The 27071-nt window shown below is 38.6% G+C and overlaps 4 protein-coding genes across 5 annotated transcripts in view; all 4 read right to left on the bottom strand.

Moving 5' to 3' along the window:
* The window catches only part of LOC106518005 (MAP kinase-activated protein kinase 2), a 4693-nt gene extending 850 nt beyond the window's left edge, over positions 1 to 3843 (bottom strand). Inside the window, exons 1-7 of the mRNA XM_014009070.1 lie at positions 3266 to 3843; positions 2342 to 2481; positions 1297 to 1361; positions 1151 to 1230; positions 936 to 1062; positions 722 to 797; positions 474 to 598 (exon numbers count right to left, since the gene is read on the bottom strand). Coding sequence (XP_013864524.1) covers positions 474 to 598; positions 722 to 797; positions 936 to 1062; positions 1151 to 1230; positions 1297 to 1361; positions 2342 to 2481; positions 3266 to 3514 — 862 coding nt within the window. The 5' untranslated portion in view covers positions 3515 to 3843. The remainder of the gene's footprint in view (positions 1 to 473; positions 599 to 721; positions 798 to 935; positions 1063 to 1150; positions 1231 to 1296; positions 1362 to 2341; positions 2482 to 3265) is intronic.
* Positions 3844 to 4433: 590 nt separating this feature from the next.
* Positions 4434 to 12849, bottom strand: uroc1 (urocanate hydratase 1). 2 transcript variants are annotated; one of them, XM_014009068.1, is made up of 19 exons: positions 12657 to 12849; positions 12065 to 12195; positions 9977 to 10070; positions 9341 to 9400; positions 9128 to 9256; positions 8987 to 9048; positions 8843 to 8909; positions 8611 to 8754; positions 8444 to 8532; positions 8085 to 8147; positions 7438 to 7617; positions 7251 to 7348; positions 7085 to 7157; positions 6794 to 6983; positions 6619 to 6717; positions 6436 to 6535; positions 5449 to 5530; positions 5273 to 5372; positions 4434 to 5157 (listed from the first exon to the last, which is right to left on the bottom strand). In XM_014009068.1, the coding sequence occupies exons 1-19, from the start codon at positions 12780 to 12782 to the stop codon at positions 5017 to 5019; spliced, it is 2028 nt and encodes a 675-aa protein (XP_013864522.1). In that variant the 5' UTR covers positions 12783 to 12849; the 3' UTR covers positions 4434 to 5016. The 2 variants fall into 2 exon arrangements, with proteins under 2 accessions (XP_013864522.1, XP_013864523.1); XM_014009069.1 differs by lacking the exon at positions 12065 to 12195 and having other exon boundaries at positions 12657 to 12806.
* A 593-nt stretch (positions 12850 to 13442) lies between these two features.
* On the bottom strand, positions 13443 to 16030 carry chchd4b (coiled-coil-helix-coiled-coil-helix domain containing 4b). Its single transcript, XM_014009067.1, has 4 exons — positions 15934 to 16030; positions 15817 to 15847; positions 14861 to 14959; positions 13443 to 14779 (listed from the first exon to the last, which is right to left on the bottom strand). Exons 1-4 carry the CDS (start codon positions 15949 to 15951, stop codon positions 14448 to 14450), a joined length of 480 nt encoding a protein of 159 aa, XP_013864521.1. The 5' UTR covers positions 15952 to 16030; the 3' UTR covers positions 13443 to 14447.
* Positions 16031 to 16791: 761 nt separating this feature from the next.
* On the bottom strand, positions 16792 to 22469 carry sec61a1a (SEC61 translocon subunit alpha 1a). Its single transcript, XM_014009066.1, has 12 exons — positions 22307 to 22469; positions 21626 to 21693; positions 21479 to 21544; positions 20632 to 20710; positions 20414 to 20545; positions 20218 to 20327; positions 19319 to 19472; positions 19023 to 19183; positions 18738 to 18935; positions 18325 to 18516; positions 18138 to 18214; positions 16792 to 17913 (listed from the first exon to the last, which is right to left on the bottom strand). Exons 1-12 carry the CDS (start codon positions 22311 to 22313, stop codon positions 17727 to 17729), a joined length of 1431 nt encoding a protein of 476 aa, XP_013864520.1. The 5' UTR covers positions 22314 to 22469; the 3' UTR covers positions 16792 to 17726.
* Positions 22470 to 27071: the final 4602 nt, after the last annotated feature.

Here is a 27071-nt window from a genome sequence, read left to right as displayed (position 1 = left end):
ATATATATATGTTTATATGGAAATTAGCTGACTTTGATAACTACATCCTGGACAAATAAGGCAGAAAACTATGAGTTTGTCAAAGCAGTAGTTTAAATGTTAAAGCAGTAGTTTAGATACTTAGAAAGGGGGATTTTGTAGAAAAGTTAGGGCTTATTGTTACCAAAATGAATCACTGCTTTTCTATAACTCCAATCTTCAAATTTTACAGCATTTCTTGTTAACACTATCTCATAAATCAGTTAGATCGCCATCAGTTTTTCATGACTCATTTATTTATCTAGAATTCTGTGGTTACATGCAAGTAGCAGCAGCAGATGGCTGTAGCACTTCTAGCACAATTTTGGGCAGGACTAACCACCTTTTCTTTCTGTTTTGATCATTTTTATGATGAGTTTGATTAAAACTTGGACTTTACTCRCACGTAATAACTGTGTCAGTGTTTGATTTCAGTGTAATCATAAAAACCTAACCTTCTCCTGAAACGTCGACCCACTCGGGGTTGGGAAACTCATACTGGCCCAGTCTGATCCTCTGCTTCATGCCTGGAGAGATAGCCTGACCCGTGTTCGAATAGAAAGGAGGAAAACCACAGAGTCTGGGAAACAAAAGAAAAAAAAGAAACAAAGGAGTATGAAAAGACATCACTGAGTCCTTTCATGATTGATCTATAGTTATACATATTTTATGAAGCTGAATGAGTTACATACATGATACTCACAAAATGTACATGATAACCCCCAAAGACCACATGTCACATGACTTGTCATATTTCTCTGGCCCAAGAACCTCTGGTGCTGCAGGAAAAACAAATGACACAAAGCAAAAGATACACAACATTATAACAATAAACATAAAATTATACCGCAGAAACTCAGTGCCATAAACAAATAATTGATCATTATTTACAYGGCTGGAAATTTCAGGAAACTCACCAACATAATAAGGAGTGTAGCAGGGGGTTTGAAGGGAATTGTGAGTTACTGTCTCCTTTGCAAAGCCAAAGTCAGTCAGTTTTAAAGTGGCGTTACTGTCCTTGGTTGTGTAGAGCAGGTTTTCAGGCTGAAACAAGAATATACATACATATATATATATATATAGTAAATACCGAAGCAGAAACCCTCTCTTTTGATTTTGAGCGTGGTGTTACCTTCACATCTCTGTGAGCGATGTCCACGTTGTGGAGGTATTCTATGGCCGTGCCGATGTCACGCATGATCTCCGACACCTCTGGTGGATAATCAGGATGTTAAAATGAAGGCAGAGAGCACAGAGAACAAACRGACTCTGACCCACCTCTCTCCGTGAAGGCCTGGTCCCCTCTGGCCTGGATACGACTGAACAGCTCCCCTCCCTCCATGCTGAGACAGAGACATCAGAACCGGACCGYTGAGGATACTTTCGACAAATGACTGCAGTTTTTCCACAGCAGTGGTGGTTTTAGAACAAAACAAGCCACCGTGCCTCAAAATTTACTGTTTAACTAAGTTCAGATAACAGCAGATGATCAAACAAGTGCACAAATAGAGTCATGAAAATCAGTTTCAAGTTTGTTTCAGTTTTTTGTTTTCATGTTGCTCCAGTTAACTTTTACTGTTTTGAAATGTTTTGCTTTTCTTGGTTGTTATCTAGCTATGGTTTTATTCATTTTCAGCTTTGATTCATTTTAGATWTGGTTTTGCTTATTTYAGTTTTTGAGTGCAACCTTGCAAATGTTGTCTTTGACTGTAACTTACTTAAGTTATTTGTTTTGAGAGACTATAACTTACTTAGTAGTAGTATGTAGTAGTAGGATTTTAGCTACAACTTAGCTAATTTTTGCTTTTGACAGTTTTTACTTTTAGCTTTAGCTTTGTTAATTTTAGCTTTTAGCTATAGTTAAGCTAAATTTGCTCAGTTGGAGTTTTGCTAAGTTTAGCTTTTAGCTACTGTTTTGTCTAATAGCATCTGTTTTGCTGATTAGTTTTCAGCTTTTTCACCAAATTTTAGCAGTTGTTCAGCTCTCAGCATCCACACTGCATTTCTGCAGAAAGTGCACMTTTGTCTATTTGTTAATATCAATCACACTCATCTTTCAGCTGTGGGGGATAATATTTGTGTGTGTGTGTTGGTTTGTCTATTAAYAGTAAAGTTTTCATCGAGGGCCCCCACTGCAGTGCAGAAAGCCTCRGGTTCATTCACCTTTCACAGTTTACTTAAAATTTAAGATTTAGCTCCTGAACCTGGTTGCTTTTTTGTGTCACCTTTAGTCTATTTCACTAATCATTTTCATAGTCATCAGCTGATCTGTTTAGCATTACAATTAAATCTTATATATAAACATGAATATGATCATTCTCACCACTCCATCACAATAAGCAGACATTTCTTCCCATGGTGCATGTTCTCATACAGGCTGAGTATTCGTACGATGTGGGGGCCTCCAGACGCTCGCCAGTGCAGCTCCACCTCTCGTCTGGCTTTAGGGGTATCATACAGAATCTAAAAGAAATTCAAAAATTAAGCAAAATAGAGGTTGGTTCTGTTTTAAATTTGTCCAAGTGGAGAGTTTTAGGCAAAGATGATAAGCTTTTTAGTTTACATTCATCTCAGGAAAGAATATAGAACAAAAACAACAAGACAAAACCATTAAGACCATTAATAAGTGCAGAGTCCTGAAACATGAGCCATCTTTACAGGCCAAGTGCTGCAACAGAGGGTGTCCCATTCTTCTTTTTTCTTGTGCAAATTACAACCAAATCTAGATCCTGCAGGACTCTGACTCATACATGAGTGTTAGAAATGTGAGACTTGACTCTAAAACCATTTTAATTGTGTAGAACGTAATTTCCCTCTGAGCAAGACCGTTTTCCAAGAAAAGTGGTGGCTTGTAAACAGTTTGCCATACCTGCTTGGTCATGGCCTGAAAAAAGCCTTTCCAAAGAAAACATGTGCAAGCACTCATGAAACTCCTCTTCCTGTTTCTCCTCCCCTTAGACACATTTCTTACACATTAAAGATTTGTTCTTGGGTAAATGGAAACAAAAACCAGTTTTTGGCAAAGGTCCGAGTTACATTATGTAACATTGTTACAGAGCACATCATTGGAGCCAGAGGATTGCAGACAGCACATCAGTGTCTGAACAGATTTACTTTCAGATTCAATCAATCTAACAAATGTCAGGAGCCATTAAATACACAAGCAATGCAGACATGAAGACAAATTAATAATTGATGCTTTGTATTTTCCAGACAAACAAACAGCTTTTGTAGAGAATTTACGCACCTTCAGGGCACATTTCTCCCCAGTTTTTTTGCAATAACACTCCAGCACTTTYCCATTAATACCCAGACCAAGAACCTGAGCTGTTATTTTATAGTCATCCGTGACCGAGTTTCTCCTGAACTCCAGTTTACAGTAAGCAGGTGGCTGGAGGCCCGAGGTGCTGCTGGAGGAGTCACAGAGGCGAGCCGTCCCGTCCCCCTCCTGCGCACCGGACGGGTTCACAGACCGGTCCTCCTGATCATGATTCATTTCCCAMTAAAGGAATAAACAAAATGAAGTGCAGGAAAAAAAAGTCTCATCTGTGTCTTAAACTGAATTCATCCATCCTGATCCATCCGGGAGGCTTTTGCCAAATAGACCTTGATCCCCTGGTTAATAAAAACAAAGCATGTTATCTGGAAAAACAGTTTTTTCACTCAGAAACCAGGGCGGAGATTTCACCGTTATGTTCCCGCAGACAAGTTCAGGAGAGTCCGAGTCWAGACTGGATGTAGAGATTATAGAAAAACAACAAAAGGAAGGAACTGCAGCAGGAATCTGATCCCCCCTGTCTGGTCCTCATCGGGGTATCTGTCCCTCTCCCTCTGATGGGAACACCAATCTCTCTAACCCCTGTGACGTCAGCGCGGAAWGGCTCAAGTTCATTCACCAGTCTGCGCTCTTAAAGAAACAGGCACGCGCGTAAAGACGCACAGCAGAGAGACGCAACAGGAAGGAGACGCGATTTCTGTGAGCGTGCAGCTGAACAACCACGATGGCTAAACACTAAAAGAAGCGCAATGGTAATTAAAARCTAAAAGTTAATGAAAAAACAAAACTAGTCAAAGGTTAGTTAAAATAGCAGAAAGGTAGCTAAAGATAGCGAAAGCTATAGCCTATAGAAGCTAAAAGTAAAAAATAGCTATCTAAAAACTAAAAGTAGCACAATGGTAATTAAAAGCTAAAAGTTAGTGAAAAACTAAAAGTACGAAAATGTTAGTTAAAAGTAGCAAAAAGGTAGTTAGAAGCTAAAGGTAAACAAGCAAAAGCTAAAAGTAGCACAATGGTAGCTAATTAAAAAGCTAAAAGTTAGTAAAAAAAAAACAAAAGTAAAAAAAAGGCTATCTAAATTAAACTGTCACCAACAAACTGTTAGGTATGTTGTTATTAAAGAATAACTCAAACAATATTTTAATTTATAGCTTTTTATTTTTAGCACCAAAACACTAATGCACTTTTGCATTAAAAACACAAATGTCCTGTAGGAGAATTTAAGCACTCTTATTTGCAACTTCGGTAGTTACAGGTGGTGGTGGTGGTGGTGGTGGTGGGGGGGGGGGGGGGGTTTCCACTTTAACCACCGCCCACCTGTTCCAGATAATGCTTTTTCTTTAGAAAATCTTCATTAGAAAACAAGCTTGTTTGAGGAATAGATCTCTGTTTCTGAATGCAGCACAAGCAATATTTTTGCTAATGATTCAAGACAGTGAAGTTAGATTCTGCTCTGACACTCAGTAAATTGGTAACATAATTACACAAGACTCTAGATTAACAATCTAACTTTTTTAGTAAGATTTTGATTTTTTTTAGTGTAGTGCCAGCACAGTATTACTGTTTAGGTTTCCAGTGTATTGGATGTCTTTGTGGGTGATTTCTCATCATTTTATCTGCTGAAGGAGGCCTCATTTAGCTAAACAAACTGAAGAGACTGCAGGTGCTGGATTCCTCTGCTTCRTGGCTGTAATTATAATTGCTCTAAACTGAAGTGGTGGTTAGCTCTTCAGGGCACAGTCCAACACATTCTCGTCCTGCACCGGGTAGGGCATGGTGACGTACAGCTGCCTGTTCTCCTCCATGGTGCGCTGGATAGTCTCRTAGGCGTTCCTGTTTCCGGACCAGCAGCGACGAGCCACCTGCAGAACGACACCGACTCAAATCAACCTGCAGATCCTGTGAGCTGCGATAGTGACTGAGGATGAGGATGCTGATAGTCTTTCTGCTCTCTCTCTCTCTCTCTCTCTCTCTCACCCCATTGGAGACGTCCCAGCTGAGCATCAGGCTGGCTCGCTTTGCCGCCTCATCTGAGCCGTCCAGCAGCAAACCAAAGCCTCCATTTATGACCTCGCCCCTGCAGGTGAGAGTCGGACGTAAACACGGTGATGCGGGACACAGATTACTGTTTCCCAGTCAGCAGCCTGCCTCACCAGCCAACACCTCCGCCGTTGTGCAGAGCCACCCACGTGGCGCCTCTGAACGCATCACCGACAACGTTCTGGACTGCCATATCTGCAACGAGCACAGCGTGAGACAGGATTTGGGGGTAAAGAAGGTTTATAGTAGAATTATATAAAGTTATAAGTGCCTAAAGCTTCTCCCCACTCGTGTATTTCTTATCAGTGGTCGGGTCGTGGAGGCAACAGGTCTAGTAGAGAAACCCAGACATATGCCTCCGCAGAAATACTTTTCCATTTCCCAAGTTGTTCCCAGTCCAGAGAGGATACAAATCCCTCCAGTGAGTTCTGATCTTATCCAAGACCTTCGGACGTGCCTGGAGCACCTCTAAAAGGAGGTGTTCAGGAAGCATCGTGCTCAGATGCCTGAACCACGTTAATGGATGAAGGAGCTTCTCATCCTATCTCTAAAACTGAGCCTGGCCACCCTACAAAGGAAGCTCATTTTGGCCACTTGTATCCGAGATCTCGTTCTTTCGGTCATGATCCACGCCTCATGACCATAGGAGAGTGTTGGAACGTAGGCGGAGCAGTCAGTTTCAACTCAGCTCTTTATTCATCACGACTGACCGAATCCACTGACCCATCGTTTGTGAACAAGACACCCAGATGCTTAAACTCCTCCACTGGAGGCAGAAACTCTAACCTGGAGTGGACGTTCCACCCTTTACATTCAAGAACCATGGCTTCAGACTTACAGGAACCGACTCCCATCCCACCCAGTTCCCACTCGKCTGTGAACCACCCCAGTGTCTGCTGAAGGTCTTGGCCCKAAGACACCAAAAGAAGCACATCATCTGCATAAAGCAGAGACGAGACCCTGTGGTTCCCAAACCTCCTCTCCATGACTGCACCTTTATATCCTTATATTTGAAATATCACCTTCAAAAAGTAAGAGCTGTGAGCTCTTTATATTCTGCGTTTCAAACCTCMGATTCAGACTAAAACCGAAGCACGAACCTGCACAGAAAGCAGAGCCGTCATACACGTTGGAGGTCTCTCTGAAAGGGCTGTCTGTGCCACTGACATCATGGTGGTCTCTGCTAATAACCACAGGTGCCTAAAGACATTAAAAAATAAAGTTGATGAAATGATGATATCAGCAAACGTGAAGCAATGTTAAGAAAGAATTCCTCATCATACTGAGACTCTTCCATCAGCGACAGCCTGGTTCATGGCCAAAGCTATGCAGATTCTTCCTTTCTGGTCAGAATAAAGGATCCTAGCTTGGGATCCCACAACCTGAACCAAAGAACCCATGGGTTAAATTATACATTTGATTTTTTTTTCAAGTTATTTGTTTTGAGAGCGTGCCAACCATTTTGTGTTTTCCAGCCTCTTTGATCCAACGAATGTTGTCACTGTACTGCTGCTTGATTCCATCTGACACACCGGCAGCAATTTCCTCCAGAACTTTAGCGGCGAGGTCATCGGTTACAGCCAGATCTTTGGGATCACATGATGTGCACACCCAGCGAAATGGGCCGAAACCCAATGAAAAAATATCACTGCACCAAAAGAAAAAAAAGTGCTTGTTACTGAATCAGCATGTTTACAGGTTTGCAGACAAACATAAAATGATGTTGAAAACCTTTTAAAAAAGTCTCACCCCATAATATGCTGAACATAAGAAGGGTAACGGAAYTCCGTTACTCCTCCACCAGGCTTGGTGACCTCTGCGCCTATATGAAACCATAAACACATTCAGCTTTACAATTTAAACTGACACTAAAGGACTCTGATATGTCTGCGTGTGTCTTTGCTGAGTTCCTCACCAGCTCGTTGGGCCTCCAGGAGGAAAGCGTTGCCATAATCCCAGAAGAACATACCTGCATCTGACAGCTTGTTAATGGCCTTTATGTGTCTTCTGAGGCTGCCATGTAACACAAAACACGTTTTTCAACCAACACACCACAGACCCAACACTTGTAACAAGCTGCTCAGTTTAGAAGTGAATCCAACCTCTCCTGGACAGTGGTCCGGAAGCGGTTCGGATCAGTAGACATGAGCTGGTTGGCCTGGCGGAAGCTGAGCGGGACCGGGTAGTAGCCCCCGTTAAAGGGGTTGTGCAGTGAGGTCTGGTCTGAGCCCAGATCCACGAGGAGATCTCCGGTCTTCTCGAACTCCTGCAGGAGCCTTTCCCTGATCAGAGAGGAGTCATGAATAAATCCCAGATGAAGACRCAGCTCAGGCCTGGCTCAGCCAGTTTGGATGTTATCAGTCCATTAAATGGACGTTATTAACGGTTATCAGTCCCATAGAATGGCTTCAAACTGTCCCGAATGTGCCCCCTAGTGGGTTACCAGAGCCAAATATGTTGGAATGCAACAATCTGCTACCGCCGGAGTCCGGTTTACTTTATCCATGTCATTTTCTCTAAAATTAACCTTAGTGGTTTTATGCCTCATATTAACCAGATTGCATAAAAAACCTTAGTGGTTTTATGCCTCATATTAACCAGATTGCATAAAAAACCTTTGTGGTTTTATGGCTCATACTAACCAGCTGACAGTCTGAAGCCATTCTATGGGACTGATAAYGGTTAATAATGTCCATTTAATGGATGATAACATCCGAARTGGTGCCTAGCTCGTGTCTGGGAAACTCACCATAAATCTACAACATTGCCATGATAACCCAGACTGAGAGGAGTCTTGGTGCTTTTCGCTTCTCTGTAAGAAAAGACAATAAAAACTGTTTTTTGGAGTAGTATTTGTTTTTTGCACTATTTAATTTGGTGCAAAACTGCTTTGGTAAATCCACTTTTTCCACAGCAAAAACTCATTTTTTATAAATAAGATGAAACAGAAACAGGTTTTTGGAGTGTCCCCTGAAGCCTGGYTAAAGTACCTTTTGGCACCACTGGTCTCACTAAAAATACTGAAAGTTTCTCTGATCTGTCATTCGAAAAACATCTTCATCTTCAGTTTATTAAAAGTATTCCCACACATCACGCCCCCTCTGTCACCTGATGCGTTTAATGCATTGCTCCAAGCTGCTGGTGACCTCCATGACCCAGCCCTGCTCATGTCTCTTCCTCAGCGGCGCCTCATCCACCTGCACATAAAACCACACCGCATTTATGATCCGTCTGCACTGACTTTTAGCGAMGGAGTCGCCAGAAAAGCTGCTCACCTCAGCGATCACGCCGACGCAGCCAGCAATGACCGCAGCTTTGGCCTGAGCCCCGCTCATGCCGCCTAGGCCGGAGGTCACGAAGACTCGGCCCCTCAGGTCGTCAGTGCCCAGGTACCTCCGGCCTGCGTTCAGCACGGTCAGCTGCAGAGAGGCACGAGGGAATACACCAATTAAAACATTTAACATGTTTTTGATTATTTATGCTTTTGACAATATTATTTTTGCAAACCAAAGTGCCATGAACGATCCCCTGAGGTCCGATGTAGCAGTAACTCCCTGCTGTCATTTGACCGTACCTTAAAAAAAAACACGACACGTTACAGCGTGTCTGAGCACCTTCAATGTACCTTAATAATAATAAGAAAAAGCTTACATTGACACACCAAGTGCAAACATCTTTTCATACTGTTCTCTGGATGAATAATTTGGGACAACCTGAATGAAGCAAAGGGGGAAAACAACAAATATTAATTCTATTACCTTTGTGTGATTTTATGAAACTCGAAGCAGTTACCATGCCGTTGGTGATGATGGCACGAGGCGAGGAGGGCAAGCTGGGGAACAAGCCCATCGGATGTCCGCTGTACATGACCAGAGTTTGCTCCTCAGTCATCTCACTCAGGTATTGCATCACGAGGCGGAACTGAACTCACAAAAACGACCACAACATGAAACTTAAAAAAAAAAAACTGTTTCCACAGATACAAGAAAACGTGTCAGAGCTCACCTGGGCCCAGTTACTGAACACCTGTCCATTCCCTCCGTAGGTGACAAGCTCCTGAGGAAACTGCAGAATAACAACAATATTATTAAAATGCCTGTGACATCAAATTTTTGCAATAAATATGAATGCATTTTTGGAAAGACATCACTGATGACATATTGCCAAAAATATTTACACCGCTGAGATGAACAGCTGTTGAGATTTTCACATTTGAAGTAACAGGAAGTGATGCCAAAGGGGAATGTCTGAACGTAATCAGAGCTTTGCTACAGTGGCTCACAAAATCTTTAGAGAAGAATCTGATGTTTCTTTAGATTGTTTTGAGTCTCAGAGATGAAGACAAGTCAGAGTTCAAATAATTAGACCAGGGAGTTCCTTTTCTTAAAGAGTTCCCCTTTGATGTCACTTCCTGTTTCACTTTAGCTGAACCAAGTTCAAAAGAAAATACGCCTGTTATGTGACAAAATGGGTAAAATCGTGTGTTGTAGGCCAAGTTTCTTAAATATAAAAATACTTTGACTTTTTGTATTTGAAGGATATGAATGACACAGACTCTTTAAAGATTCAGTTAAAACTCTATTTTATTTCAGTATTAATTCTTCTCCTGTGATGAAAGTTGTGCAAAATATAAAGGCTCACCTGGGCAACAGACGGGTCCAAGTTGTTCATGATCATCAGCATCATAGCAGCTGCTTGACGTGTGCGGCTGGGATACTGATCTATGGGATAAGCTCTGAGGAGGAGACGGGAAAAAACATCAGGTTAGACAAATACAATGAAATGATCATCTTCTGTAGTTTCCTGCTTTAAATGTTTTATATGTTTGATCTGTCTTTTTTAACCTGACACCTAAAGGTAAAGGCTCTAACACTATGACATTTTAGACAACTTACGCTAACTTATGAAATGTTTCTTTCCACTAAATAACTAATGAAAGTTAGATATTTGATCAATTTGTTAGCATCGCAGTGTGTACATAAAGCTTCCAGTTGATTATTTTAAAATTCCATCTTCAATAGATGTCTCCAAACTTTTCATAAATTGGCATAWGTTATCTAAAATGTCATAGTGTGCCAGGGCCTTTAAGGCAAATGAAAATGTTTTTGTCTGTTAGCAAAATATCTTATGAAGCCCTGAACAAATTTTAATGAAACTTGCAGAAAGTAAGCACTGGATGTTCATCTACATCTGATTCATTTTTAGAGTTAACCTGCATCAGGATGGCTACCAAAGCCAACAAATCTTATAAAACACAAAAGTGCTTATAACCTTGCAAATGCTTTAACAGAACCTCACAAGATTATTTGAAGGACCTTCTTGTTCCATATTCATCCACTATCTCCAGACCATGGGAGATCAGGCGTTCCGTGTGTTGACCCCCGCCTTTGGAACTTTCTCCTCGAATATTTGAGAGCACCAGTTTTATCTTTTATTGTGTGTTTTGCTGTTTTGTAGGACTATGAGATTTTTTCTAATGAGACGTGTGTTACAAATTAAATTAATCGTTATTATTATTATTACAACACAAACTCCAAGCTCTAACGTAATGCGAAACTGGACAAATTTATTTTCAAGGTTTTGTTTTATATTGCACAAAGTTAAAGCACTGATTTCAGAGCAGAAAAAAATTATAAATGAAAACAAAATTTGAGAAATTCTACAGATTTATATTTGATATAAATGTGGTTTATCTATTACATTTGCTGGAATATGAGGTTATATATCTACAATTTCTAAACAAATCTACACAGCAAAAATGCCTGAGTTAATTTAACACCCACAGTGTTAATTTTAACACCAAAGTGTCTAAATGTGTCCACACTCGCTGGTGTTAAAATAACGTTTGTGAAAGTGTTAAAATTTAACACTCATTTTTTTGTTAATTTAACACCAGCCAGTGTTAAATATTCAACAATACTGGGTGTCATTTTAACATTTCAACAGTGTTAAAATAAAGTGTTAAAAGTATCACCAGTGTATTATTATTATTAACAAAGGAAATTGTGGTGTTATAAAGGTTTACAGACACCACAACATGTCAATGCACCATGAAATTGAGAGTGTAATTTTAACACTCAGAGTTAATATCAAACTCTCAGTATTTTCTAGTAAAGTGTAATGGAGTCACTCTTCACACACCAGGAAGTACCTCTCATTCATGATGTCAATTTTTGGCCAATAACATAAACTTAAAGTTGAACAACTTGATCAAACTGAACAAGAAAACWAACCAGAACAACTAATTTTACTCTCATGAACGTCTTTAACAGTCATAAACATGCAAACATTTCATTTCTGCAAGATTTCTCAGCAAGGAATGCTGGGTAAATACTGGTCTGTCTGACATGAGGTGGAAGAGGGCGGGGCTTTTCAGAATGCTTCTTTCAACACTGCATGGTGTTATATAACAACTCTGTTAAGTGTTACATAATACTTAATTGTGGGCAGAGCTTATTTAACACTGTCCAGTGTTGAGACAACACTGAGGAAATCAACACTGTGAATTAACACCAACACTGGGTGTGAGTGTACTCAGAAAGTGTTAAAATAACACTAGGTGGTGTTAAATCAACACCCAAAAGTTTAACACTGAAATTTTAACACTCCTGTTTTTGCTGTGTATAGAAAGCATGACATTAATAAGTGCTTTTGTAATAAAATAACACTCCATCACATTTTAGAGATGTTTTTTGCAGTTGGAACACCAAACTTTGAAGGGCTCCTCACCTCATCCGTATGGTGGGACAGAAGCGGTACATGTATATGTGGCCGTACTGACGGAGCTCCTGAGCAAACTCAGGTGCAAGTGTTGCATGATGGGAGGTCGGGAAATATCTCAGAGCATTTCTGAGAGCCAGCTGCGTGGAGGCAAAAGAGATGCATTTACAGTTGGTCAGAAAAATAAATAAATAAATCAGCGTTTAAACCATATTAGACCCAAAGTGAGAACTTTTCCTGCTTCTCCTTTAATTATTGACTGAAGCCTTTGCTCAGAGTTTGGGTAATCATTTGTTGAACTTTGGGAAATAATCAATATTTGTTGGGGAAAAGGCCGGCAGGGGTGATGAAATAAAATGGAGTGTAGGGATTGTGTCATAATGTAAAATATGCATCTACACTAAATCTGACATTTTTATAATGCAGGAACTCAAAAAACGAGRTCAGACTCCAGAATAAATAGTTTTGTTTTATAAAACAGCATCATTTACAACAGCCAGGCTGCTATAGGTTTGTTTACTCCATGCTAAAAGACCTGCAATCTTAAAAAAATAAAAGTAACCCCAGGACAACAAATGATTAAATGTGTATTTCTACTTACGCGTTCCTCTTGAGCTGTGAGGTTTGGGGTTCGAACAGGAGCGTGTGGCACATTAGGATTTCTCCCCTGATTGTGGGGCAAAGGATCCAGAGGTAAACCACTGCATATCTCCTTCAAACTTGACATTCTCTCAGGTAGTGTGTCTGCAGAGCCCAGGAGGCAGCTTTAACCTTCACTGCAAACAAGCCTCTGTGGAGGAAAAAAAAAAAACAACTAAACTCTGCAAACTTTAACTWTTGAGGCCAATCACTCTGCTGTCTTGTCCAATTGGCTGTTTGGTCAGATTTCCWCTGAAGAATCCACCAATGACAGACAAGGGTCTTTGGTAATTATTGATCTCTGGAAGTGTTTGAAACAGTTCATAACTCAGAGGGCAAAAACTGACCTCTGACTCCAAGTTTGTGACAATTACTCAATAAAMRGATGCAAAAATAAWTGGTTAGATGAAACTTGCAGGATAGAGTATTGATGCCTCCTGCAATTCTGTTAATATTTAACAGGTTTGTGGGAAAATGTTAATGTTGCTGGATACGTACTGAATCACAGAATGATTCATGAAGACTGCTGCTCACGTTTATAGATAAAGTAAAGATAAAAATTACAAATTAGCTTCAAATACTGATTCAGCTTAATCTTCATTAAAGGCAACACATGTAATCTAAAATGATTTGATTGCCAGATCAGTTTCATGCAGTTTTACTGTTTTTCTAATCCTCTTTAAATTGAAGCATTATCAAAAACTCCTTTTTGCTCATTCATAAGAGAAATGAGTCAAACGTATCACAGTAAAGGTGTAATCTATTTTATTACAAAATTGTCCACAATATTCACTTCGATCCTTTTTTTCTGCACTAAAACACTTTGCTTTAGATGAGGTAAATATGTCAAGTTTAATTATAAATTGGCAGAATAAGTGCAGAACAGAGAACAGTGGTAACAACAATGAAAGCTCAGTTTCAGAAATGTTTCTTCATACATTAAATCTCCCTAAATTCAGCAAATGAATGAGTGAAAAAAATTTTGAACATTTTGTAAAACAATTAAAAGGTACAGGAGAATACGGTTAATAATGAGCAGAAAATGTAAAAAAWTTTTTTACTGTAAGTTCAGTCTCCAGTGTTGTTGCTGTAAATCTCAAAGCGGGCAGTCAACTAATTAAAGTACAAACAGAAACATCAGACGACAGGATTGGAAACTTGGTCCTGTGACTCACTGACTGAGCTAAAAAAAAAAAAGGCCTTGGATCACAGTGACATGATCAAACAGCTTGAATCTAAACACTCAAGGAGGTTATTTTTTTCTCCTGATCACCTGATTTGCAAGTGAAATACAGTATTTAACTTATTACCCAGAATGCAAAAGAACTGAAACAGTCTTAATGTGCATGTGGTTCTCAAACAGTTTACCTGGATAAAGGTTAAATTAAAATTTAAAAAAAATGTTTCTGCTACAGATTAAATATTGTCACATTTATTGTATTGTTTCGCAGAAAAGTTATAGACCAAAGGAAAAACTTTCATGATAACTGTTATTTTTATTTTACAGTGCATCCAATTAAATAGCTTCAGGTTTTTGATTTTTTTTTTTAAATCTAGGTTTACCTGGTTAACTCGTCATCTGACAGTAACTCACAATTTCAGACAACTTTACACCCTTTCACATGAGCCGTTTTTACTTAAAAACAAAACAAAACAAAAAAATAATAAAGACATTTTTGCTATGTTCCATAAAAACATGACTGAATGATAAATGTGAATGATGAGAATCGAGTATCACAATAAAAGCTCATTATTAGCTCTCCTCTGAGCTCTCTGTGTTTGGTGGTGTGGTATCAGAGTCCTGCTCACTGCCCGGTGTTTTGTCTGGACTTGACGGCTCTGCAGAAGCAGAATCCTGTGAGGTCTGGCTGGATGGGGAATCGTCTTGTGGATAGAGCTCGGGGTAGCGCTGCAGACACTCCTGCATAGCCCTGAACTGCTCCAGGCATTCGGAGCCCTTCACTTCCTCTTTACTGTAGTGGAAGCAGGAGAAGGCATCTTTAAATTCAGTCCCACAGGGACCGCTGGCCATCCCTCCCAGGCAAGGGCAGTTCCAGTTTATATCACCATTGGGAAGAATTAGACCTGAGAAGAAAAAAAAAAAAGTTTCAGTTTAAATTTCCTAYTCTCTCTCAGATTTCTCTCAGTATCTATACCACTCCTCACCTTGCTCTTCATAGGGGTCATCGGGGTCTTCTTCTACAAGCTCAGCACTGCTGGGGGTTTCATGATCTTCTTTGGTGACAAATATAATTTTGTCTTTACCTGTTGTGTAAACCCAAATGCAAAGAAACTTAGTAAAACAAAAAATCTGAGGGAAACACAATGAGCAATTTACCTGCTGACCAGGACAATCAGAAATCATAAACTGTTTAACATTATGAAAATTATAAAGATGCTAAAACATGCTTATAAAATTAGATTTATTCGCATTTTACATTGTGATAGTAAACGTGCTATGTTGCCAAATGTTAGGATATAGCTGAAAGACTATAGGTAGATAATGAACACTGTTAAGGTCACAATGCATWGCAAAGTACTGACAATGTGTATATAGGGCTGGGTGATGTGGCTGAGAAATATACTGTCAATATTGAGTCTCACATCAGCTGATATAAATAATTGATTAGTTTTTTTTGTTATATATTTTCTCATTAATACTCAGAATATTACCATAACAGTTTTATAAGAGGAGCCAGACTTCCAGGAACCATGATAACCAGTGATGCAACACTTTCATATGATCCAACATCAAGTAATGTCTTATAAAAGGATTTCATGAGTAAAAATGAACACTTTTAAAGTTGTATGTTCTGTAAAATGTATACATTTACAGCCATAATCGTTTTGAGTATCAGACAAATTTAGATCACTGAATAAATAAACTTAAAACATACTAGAACCTCGTAGCGACACTCAGGTTGTTGGCGTTCAAGGTTAAACAGCCGGTGCTAACCTTTCAGTGSCAACATAAAGTAAATAATTTTAAATCTCTTCATTCGTAGCTTAGCAATACACTTGATTATACCCTTTATAACAATACCAGCAATATTTCATTCAAGCTAAACTTTTAGTTAGTGTGAGTAAAGTTAGCCGGCTAACACTCTGCTGAGGGTGCTTACCTTCATCTCTGACTGAGCTCATTTCTTCGCGCTGTAACAAGTATAAATTACCTTTTAAATTCGATAAATTAGCAACCGTTTCGKAAAATAAATATTTTACTGAATAAAGCTACACACATTACTCTGACCGCACATTTCTGTCAAAGTTCAGGACGCGGTTTCACAACTGCACCGGCTAAAGCACGATGGCTTCTTCTTCGTTTTCCCTGTTTCCGGTGTCGTTGCCGCAGCTGTGAATTATTCTGCCCCCTACAGGCCAGAAAAGGAAAGTTCAGTTGCTTAGGTAAGTACTGTAATGCCCCATTTCGGAATTAAAGTGTGGTTGAAACAAATAGGTGGGATGAAAAAATATAGCTGTCAAAAAAAAAAAAAACATGTCTTTTTTTAGAGGTTTTGATAAATTTAACCTACACATCAATAAAAAAATACACAGCCCAAATAAATTACTAATGTATTGCTGTACTAACAATTCTAATTTTGTTGCATTTTTTGATTAATATCCTTTAAGAACATTGGCATAAACTTTGTTTTATTTAAAATCAGATCTATTCAGTAAGAAGGTAGAACAAAAATCATTTTTGCTGGCCTGGCTAAACTTTATTCAATTAATACCCAATTAAAACAATACAAGTGGTTTCAAAAATATCTATTATCTGTCTTTATGAAGACTTAAAACTCAAAAAAWTAAAAATTCTGTAAATTATTTTAAGTACACACACACCAAAAAAATAAATCCTCCGTATATTTCGCATGACATCAGCGTACCTGAGTTGTAAAACCCTAAAATGAGAAGTTGCAACGTTTAGGCAAATATGCAGCATGGCCAGCAGACATTTAAAATATAAACAGTAAATGACACAGGACCTATAAATATTAACCCCCAAAAAGCTCAAGAAACTTTTTTTAAATCTGTAATTCTTTTTACAAAAGTCTTTTTTTATTCAGAATGTTTTTATACAAGGTTGTTCTGAAATGTTTTTTTTTTTTGTTGTTTTTGTTTTGTTTTTACATAAACAAAAACTTTCTTACACTTAAGACAAATTCAAAAAGGTATTCAATGCACGGTCTATGTACAGGAACAAAGTATTTGTCCAAAAGTGATTACATATAGAGCAAACAATTAAAACCAGAAAACAAAACATCTTCGGATTTGAATAACAAGAATAAAGTGTGACGTGAGTTAATACTGCAGATCCCTGGGAACGCCATGCATTAAAACAACAACGGCCTTGATTCTTAGATGGTTTACTGGGTTTTTGTTCAAACCGCCCGTTTTGAAGCTGGAACCCAATATGAGCTCCAGTTTCATGTTGCAGGACCCCAAGTTCTAATGTGGGGTCACATTAAGGAACATAAACAGTACTTGACTCAAGGTCCTGACAGTTTGTCTTCTGATCCAAACCGTAACCTGACTGGCACACAAACGAATAAAAAGTGAACAGTAAAATTATAACCTAAGACAACACTTAGCACATAAACAGATGACGGCCGTCATTCAAATCAAATATACCTGCATATTGAAGTGCTCCAATGTCAAATCGGGGGGTGGGGGGGGTTAAACTAATTAAAAACAAACAAATGAAATGAAACCTTTCAGACAATCTTGTGGAGTTTTACCTGTGGTCTGGTTAAAAACAAAAACAAGAAAAAAAAGGAGTGGTGGTCTCTGGATCACTGGAGTTTCAGAGATCTGAGGAAACAATGTGAAAAATCAACATGTTCCTCCACCTGACAGAACCACGTTTCAGCAGAGTCTCCTGAAGGTTCCTCAAATGTCTTTAAACTGCAAAGATGACAGYGCAGCGGCTTCTTTTTGTTCGTAACAAAAAAACAACAACAACAAAAAAAAATGAATACACAAGGTCGATCTTGATAAAAGTTGATTGAAGATAGAAAAAACTATGGCTTCTCTAGAAAAACATGGCCCCCATGCTGCCCATTTCACTCTGTTCCTTGACAAAGATTTCAAAGTACTGATAGATGATTGTGACAGCCAGCAGGATACCAGTACCAGAACCAATGGCTCCGAGGAAGTCTGCCATTACCGATAAACCACCGATACACAGTCCACCAAAGGCTGCAGCTGTAGGAATGTACCTGCAGAAAAYATTCAGATACCGCAAGTTAACGGCTGAGTCGTGATTAGATGAACAGCCCAACAGGAAAAAAATAAAATAAAATTCAGGTTGTGGCATTTTAATAAAATCAGAATTTTAAGCTAAAAATTCTCATTTAAAACTCTTGATTATAAATTTGTCCATATTTAGTTTGTGTAGTGGATTAAATACTTCTGCGAGTCCAGAGGTTTTTTTTCCTTTTACCTGTTCAGTTCATGAACCATTGAGGTTTCTCTGTGTCCCCTCATCACCATCTGCTGCTCCTTCAGCTGCTTCGCCACCTGTGTGACAGCGAAGAGCCGAGTTTTAACATAAAATGTGCTTTTATATTAAAAGAAATTTAAAAAAAGGACAAACTATCACCTCCGGATAGACAATAATAACGACTTACGTCTTTTGCAGAAGAACCAGAGACTTCAATCCAGGTTTTGGAGAAAAAGGCACAGGAGCCGAGCATGAAAAATATGTAGATGAGCGCATGAACAGGGTCCTCTAGAACAGAACCAAAAGACTCGGGCGGAGAGAGGTAGTAACAGAGACCCCCAACAGGATAGGCACGAGCTGGGCCACCAGATGTTGCGTCCTATAAATCATGAGGAAATAAAGATTTTTTTAAAGGAAAAAAAATGTTTTACTAACCAAGTCTGACTTTAAAAAAGTAGCACTTCTCTTCTGTCTCTTCGCCTAACATTCCCACACACCTTTAGTTGATTGTGACATAATAGGTCACACAACCATACCAATCCAACTAATAAAAAGTTAATTATGTATCTACATAAGAAGGTGAATCATCATTATACTTACAGACCACGTTCCAAGCAGATTAACGAGGAAATTCCCACTGAAGCGTGTGGAAAGCATCTGGGAGATGACGTACAAGTTGGAGACCAAGGCAGACTGCAGGATGATGGGAATGTTGGAGGTGTAGAACAGCTTGATAGGATAGGTGTTGTACTGGCCACGGTAGCGAGCCGACTTGATGGGGAGGTCCACTCTGAATCCCTGCAAGAGAAAATGACGTTTTAGACAACTGTCAATTCCTGTTGGAAGCCTTGAAAAAGTCACGCAAAAGAATGTGCAGCAACTCACCTGAAAGTATATCACTACAGCAAAAACAAAAATAGTGGCAATGAGGTTCATGAGGTTGGGCAGGTTCTGCCTGTAGAAGGCCTCTCTTAGAGCACGCACTTTGTCTGTTCTTGTGGCGATCAGGTGGAACAGAGCAATGATTGCTCCCTCAAATTCTGTGCCTAAGAGATGAAAGAAACATTTCTGATGACTGCTGAGAAGCAATACGGCAGGCTTTTGTAAAAAAAAAAAAAAAAAAAAAAAACACTATTTTGAATCAAAAACATTTTAAAAGACTACTCTTTTTCCCCACTAACCTCTTCCAGTGTTCACAGTGGTGGGACTGAAGGCCTTCCAGACGATAGTCTCACAAATGTTGGTGGCAATGAACAGCGAGATCCCTGAACCCAGTCCATAGCCTTTTTGGAGCAACTCATCCAGCAGCAGCACGATCAGTCCAGACACGAACAGCTACAGAGGAACACAAACACACCAGTTAGCAGAAGAAAAATAAATAAAATAAAATAATAAATAAATAAATAAAAAGAGTCCTGCTCCAAGAAAATGTTTTGTTACGAACACCCACTTTTTCAAGAAATGTTATCTAATCAAATTATGAGGGGCGGCTGTGGCGGAGTGGCTAGGGGAGTCRTCCCGTAACTGGAGGGTTGCYGGCTCGATCCCCCGTTCCAGCCGCCTCAGTCATTGTGTCCTTGGACAACATACTTCACCCACCTTGCCTACTGATGATGGACAGAGGGTCCTGTGTATGGCAGCCCCACCTCTGTCAGTGTGCCCCTGGGAAGTTGTGGCTACAAAGTAGCTTACCACCATCAGTGTGTGAACGTGAATGACTGAAGTGTAAAGTGGTTTGGGGTCCCCATGGGGCTTGATAAAGCGCTACATAAATTTAGTCCATTTACCATTTACAATATTGCATATTTTGTAGTTTAACATGCAWATGTTAYGAGTTAATAAAATTGAACAAGTGCACATTTTATTTTTTGGGTAACCTTACTGACTTAATACTAGAGTAAATCCTGCTCATAGAATTAAAAAATACCCCCCCCCCCACACACACACACACTAGTTTTATCAATGCCAGTATGTCATGTAAAAACTTCAATAGCCTGTACTCAATGCATTTTACATATTATGATTATGTTATTTATTAAAAGAAGGCAATGATGTGAATAAACCCTTTCTGTGTTTTCACCTGAATGATGATGAGCAGACAGATCCCTGCACCCATCTCTGATGGATCTCCATACATGCCAGTCATCACGTACACGATCGCCTGGCCGATGGTGATGATCATCCCAAACACTGAAAACATTAAGTTTTTTAAATAAACAAATAAATAAGGTACGCTATGAAGACGTTAACATCACAAACGGATTTAAGTGTCTTACATTTCTGAGCTCCATTAAAAAGGGCTCTATCCTTTGGGGTATCCCCGACTTCAATGATYTTAGCTCCTGCAAGCAGCTGCATTATCAAGCCTGAGGTGACAATAGGTGAGATGCCCAGCTCCATCAGAGTACCTGCAGGGAGATACTCCTGTTATGTCCTGTTGGCATGACCTAACACTTGCATTTTATCTTACATTTATTACAGGCTGGCCACTCACCTCTGTTTGAGGCCAGGATGACTCTCATCCAGTAGAAAGGATCTGCAGAGTCTGAGGACATGATGCCAAAAAGAGGAATCTGGAGAAGAGTTCAGTCTTGATTTTCCTCAATGAATCAGGTAAATGTTAAAAAGATGATTCTTCAAGAATCACTTTTACAATGTAAAATTTTAGCTGATTTTTATAGCTCAAATTTGATACGAATATCACCTATTATAGTGAWAGACATATTTATTTAGCATCATGTTAATCTCACTGCAGGTGGACATAAAGAAATGAGTTAGCTAGCAAATTCCAAGTGATAATTTGGGTTTGCTTAGCCAACAACATAAACAACCGCAGCTTTTCCAAGACCAACGGTTACTTCAGTTTTTAAGCACACATCGTACTGAACTGATTCTCAGGTTAGTGATTAACTATTTATACACAACTATTTTCTCTTCTTAAAAACAAAACAGAAACACGCTCAGAACCAGAGGAACTGCAGGGGCACTATAGTCAAACTGCAGACTAAATGCAGATATCTGACTTGCTGTCTACACCAACAGAGACCTTTGAGGACACTCAACATGAAAAGCATTTGTTTTTTAAATGAACTGATCTGGTTCCATCTTTGTCAAAGATGAAAATTATTTAATAATGAATTAAATTAGACAAAAATATAAAAACTTAATATAGTGACATAAATTGAATGGTTACATAAATACAATAGCTGGAGATTTATTTTTAAAAAGGTTTATAGTGAAGGAGGTCTTTCTATGATGTTAAATAGTGGGATTATTACACTGCTATTGCCATTTGATAAGAGTTGATTTTAGGTAACTAATAATGTAATAATATGACTTACCTGGCAACACACCAGAAAGATGAAAAGAGTAATTGCAGTCCATAGCACCTTTTCTCTGAACTGGATCTGTTGATCAAAGACATTTTTCACGAGTTAAACCTAAATCCAACTCAACATGTTTGCTATTTATTTAAAAAAAAAAATCACCTTTCTCTCTGGTTTTTGGATCTCTGGCAGCACTGCACAGAATGGCTTTATCACCTCCAAGAATTTGACTGTAAACAAGCAAACAGAAGTGTTTTACTAGAAATACAGAACAATAGTCATCATGATGAATGGGACGTGGCAGTGAGCAGGGGGCGGACTCAACACAAATACTATACAACATTTAAATATGGAAAAATATACTAAGACTGCRTGTTTTCCGGTTTTTAGGGTTCTCCTTGTCGCATGATTGTTGTAGTGTTGGCACATTTACGGACAGCTGAATCGAAACAACACCGGGGTGTGCTGGTAATGCGTCGTCATCACTATTGTCAATGTCTTTGAATGAGTAGCTAAAGGTTAGCTCACACAAGCTTTCAAGCTAACTCGGTCTACAGAAGTTGTTGTCAAAAATGAGCAAAGAACAATAATGTAGTGTATAAAACGTCCACTGTGATTACTTGATTATTTCACTAACTACTTTTTAAAAACCATTTACTACAACACAAAAGCAACAAGACGCTTGTTAGCATCGTAAGCTAGCTCCCTACAGTAAAGTCAACGCTAGTGTGAAACAGTAAGCTAACTAAGTTAACAAAAAGAAAAGGTTAAACAAGTTTTGCTTTTTTCCCAGATATTGTATGTACCCGTTTCGTACAGATTAGATGAAAAAGTAATACTCACTGCCCATGATGTCCCGACAATCAGCTTATTTTAAAGTGAAAATCAGGTCGGCGTGAATCTTTCTGAGCAGCGCCGGGAGGAGAAGAGGAGGAGAGACACGTCACCGTTAGAGACACGAGAGCGGACATTTAAAGGAACAGTACTCATAAAAACACTGAAGCCCAAAGGCACTTCCGGTGTTGTACGAAATTCAGTTCCCCTGTGAAAATCTGTTCCCCCTGTGTTGGGAGCGCCTCCCTCATATTAACCAATTAGGATTGGTCTGACGTCATACCTGGACCAGTGATTCTCTCTGAGGTTAACCAGCAGGGGGGACAGATTTTCACAGGAGAACTGAATTTCACACATCACCGGTGTGGACTTCCTACAAGTCTCAAGTTTAGAATAAGCGTAAATGACAGCAGTGATGGATGTTTCTTTCACTACACAATCCACAGGAAGTGTCAGAAAAGTAAACGTAGGAAGCTGCGTTTTTTCTGTTTGTCTTCCTGAGAAGAATTACAATTCTCTTTTGAAATTATATCATATAACATGTAACTACTGTATAACATCAGATGCATTTTAATAAAACAAAAATGATGTAATTTATTTAAATCAAATTATGGCATGATGATGTAATATGATTAGGGTTTATTGGCCCATTTTTGGAAACTTTCCAGTGACGTGAACTGTCACCTCATTGGAAAAAAACATGAATTAATTAAAAAAAACAAACTGATTTGCTGGATTGTCATAGTAAAAATGTTTCTTTAAAATGTGAAAATTTTGTTGCAGAGACGTCCCTACTCTGCTTGTATTTTTTTCTTTATCTATTAGGTTATGCATTTTAAATGTTGCGCAAAACACAAGTTTTAAAAAGTAGTTTGCATTTCTATAAAAAAATATTATTTATACATTTATGTTTTTATATAACATTCATTCAGTAGATATTAATATAAATTGATGTTTGGCTTTGACCAAGTTTAGACTTTTGGCCCCCTTGTGTTTGCGGGTGGGTGTGTGTGAGTTTGACACCCTTGCTCTAAGGCAGGGGTGCCCAAACATTTTCCCTGAGAGGGCCAAAWTTAAAATCAATCTGAGGGCCGCGGGCCAAATGCAATAATTTAAGAAATGCTTAACACTTAAGTAACATTGTTTTATTTTTTATGATTAAACTAGCAGCCAGTGTGGTTGCCCACATTCTTTAGTTTTTTCTTTCAGCCCATGGACATGGAGAAAATTCAGCGTATGCTCAGGCAGCAAAGTCTCATGGGACTTTACTTAATTTAAAATTTGATTCTATGTGGTCTTGTAAGGTGTGCAAATCTATATATGAGCTTAAATCTAATATAAATGTCTCTTGTAGTTACTTGTATTTTATATTTAATCTTAACATAATTACAATCTATTAACCAGAACAACTGCTGGTGGGCCAAATCAAATGGCTCGGCGGGCAAATTTTGGCTCGCGGGCCCCACTTTGGGCACCTCTGCTTATAAGGTGTGCAAATCTATATATGAGCTTAAAGCTAATCTAAATGTCTCTTGTAGTTACTTGTATTTTATATTTAATCTTAACATAATTACAATCTATTAACCAGTACAACTGCTGGTGGGCCAAATCAAATGGCTCAGCGGGCCAATTTTGGCCTGCGGGCCCCACTTTGGGCACCTCTGCTCTAAGGTCTTTGTAAAGACTATTGCTCACAGTTTTAACAAAACAAAAGAAACAGGGGAATGCCAATCCCCCAAATCAGGCATATGTTCCTGACAAATAAAAGGATGTCCTTCATTATTTATGGTAAACAATTTAGCCTCTGTGTTTCTGGTTATAGCAACATTTCTAACTARAACATTTTTGTGCTGCTCARCTTGTTCCTCCATCACATCAGATCAGCGAGTGGCCACCAGAGAGCAGGAGAGACTAAACAACAAAATGTGTAGGCCTGTGAAGGCAGTGAGTCAGTCTTGTCAACAAAGAAAAAGTCACACACAAATAGGCACAGTTTAAAGTGTCATGTCTGTCAACCTGGAGTGCTAATAAAACTTTTAACTGTGAAGTTTTACAGCCTAGTATCTAATATTTAAGTTTGACAGAAGCACATTCATCTGAAAGCTTAAGAAACAGAATCTACAATCATGGAGGAAAAATACACAACAAAACAGATAGCTATACAAAGAGACTAACAATAAAAAGTCGTTCATGTCAAGAAGAACTTGTACTCTGATGTATCTGATTCTTTCTTTGAAAAGATGACGACAAATCTTCTCTCAGCAGGTCATGGGTCACAGCTGAAGCATTTCTCACACAGATGGGACTCACACTGAGCAGCAGATCCCAACCTTTCTGAGAAAGTTCAGCTCTCTGTCTTGTTGAGAACTCCCTGTCCACACAGGGCGCACGGTGTCGGGTCACAAGGGAGAAGATAACTAAGGGGCCTTTATGACAGGATAGAGCCGGACTGTACTTAACAGACTTTTCTCCTCATTTGGGTTTTTAAACAGATTTTCAGATTAACACTGATGTCAGCAGCAGCTCACTGTTTTTATGAAGAAAACAAAACACATTTTGAACCTCAAAGTCATAAAATAAAGGGTCATATATATTATTTTGCTTTAGTAGTGACAAAAAGTAAAAAGCTTAAAGGTAAATGCGAAGAGCTTCATATGGTTCATTTAATMTTGTCAGTGCTACAAAATTGTATTTTTAATTCTACAAGGATATTTCATGTATTGTGTGTGTCACTAAACAGATCAGTCAGATTCTTTGAGAAAGTGGTGATTTTAAGACATAATCCAGACAACTGATTTTTCATTATAACCCATTCTAACTCTGGTAATCAATATTTTATCATATGTTTAAATCCCACAAGTACAACTCACACAATCCCACAACTTTTATTCAAAGAAATGCTGATGCAGCGATAAAATGAGTTACCGGTAAATCTTTCAAATCGTCATTGAGCTATAGTGACGTAATTATCTGAAGGGTTGTTTGAAGCTGAACTGCAATGATTTCACAACTTGTAATCTATGTAGTTCTCAGTAATCATCATAAATAAAGTCAGAAAACATTAATTTAAAGTGTTTGCCTTCTCTGAAACCCCTTAAAAGAAATCAGGTGATATGATGTGAGTTTGTAGGTGGAAACGAGGCCTCAGCAGCTGCTGACCGACTAAAACGTAGGAAAAAAGTGTTAGAAAGTAAAACAAAATAAAGAATGGAAGGAATGTGGTATGAAAACAGAGCTTTGTTAATWTAAGGTGTTGAATCTCAGTTTTCTTATGTTTTCTTGTAAAAGTACAGCTCATTTATACAGCTTTAGGGCTCTATATGCTTAAAGTTAACAAGTCTGAGAAAAAGAACAAAATAATCTGTCAAGTTTCCATAGCTTTATGTTATTATGTTTTATGACCTTTTAGCTTTTATTATTCTCAACTCTGAAACATTTCATTTTTATGCGAGTCTGAACATGAATGCTGTGGAAAAACAAGTGGAAACAGAACAAATTGATTTTTAATGAGTGATACGGTAACATTGAGATTTTTTGTCCCTCTTTTCTTATTATGTCACTTTGATCTTATTTCTTGTTAAGTTTCTGACAATCGTCTGACGTGAGAGGTGCATGCATTTGTTTGATTCCCCATATGTTTGTTAAACCGGTCCATCCACACTCCATTTAAACGAAGTCACTCACCACACACCTTGTTTCCACCCACACAATCAAATACCCAACATTTGAGTCTAACTGACGTGGTTTTGTGTTTATTCTTCAGTTACTGGATGAATGTCGCAAACAGATGATCAGACCGATGACGGACATAGATAAGTGATGAGAGGAGAGGTTCAAAAGCTGAAAGATTCAGATCACAGGGATTCTTTTATAGGCCCTGAGGATAACATGTCCTCTGTCATGTACAGCTCATTTTGTGTGGTTCCTGGAAAGAGGAGGGGAGTTGTGGAAATAAAACTATACGTACAAAAGAAAAGGAGTGTGTAAAGAGTCACAGGAATTCCTTGAGACCTAACCCTGTGAATCACTCACTTGTCCTGTTGTTCCTGCTGCCAGTCTGGAATTACCACATCAGTAAATATCAGAGTGTTTCAGGCTTTTATCCATTTGACCTTTTGCAATTTTGTCTCATAATCCTTCCAAAAACTGAAATTTTAAATGTGTTTAGTGATGGTGAATGTTTTTACTGCCCTAAACGTTTGTCTTCACTTCTTTGAATTAACAGGTCATCGGATGATCTCTCTTCACCTCCAAGGCTGTCTAAAAAACAACATTTGTGATTGTGTTTGTCATGTTGAAGGTCAGGAGTCACTGTTTGAGGGTTTTAACTGCAGGTTTTAAGAGTCCCAGTAATCCACAGCGGTGAACATTGTGTCTTCAACCCCAAGCTCAAAGTTACATAAAGATCAAAGACCTTTAAATCCTCCTCACAGGGTTTTTTTTCATACACAGCATTGGAGGGTTAATGAAGAACAGCTTTAACTTTACACTACACTGTTATCACGCATGTGATTGGATCAAATGGGGGAAGAAATTAAATATATACTTTTACTCTGAGTCAGACCATGTAAACAAATAAGTGAAAAAACAAAGTATTTGTTTAGCTGAAGGAAGTACAAAAATACATGTCAAACATTTACATTAAAAATGTGAGTTTTTCAAAAATTAACGCTAACATCTTTCAAATAGGAACACACTTACTTTTTCATACTGTTTTGATTTATTATTTCTTTGCTTTTTAAAATTAGATGATCAGAATTAATAATAATAATAA

This window comes from Austrofundulus limnaeus, unplaced genomic scaffold, assembly GCF_001266775.1.
Source record: "Austrofundulus limnaeus strain Quisiro unplaced genomic scaffold, Austrofundulus_limnaeus-1.0 Scaffold55, whole genome shotgun sequence".
Taxonomy (NCBI): Eukaryota; Metazoa; Chordata; class Actinopteri; order Cyprinodontiformes; family Rivulidae; genus Austrofundulus; species Austrofundulus limnaeus.
Note: the sequence above shows the minus strand (reverse complement) of the source record. Positions and strands in the feature narration are given on the sequence as shown.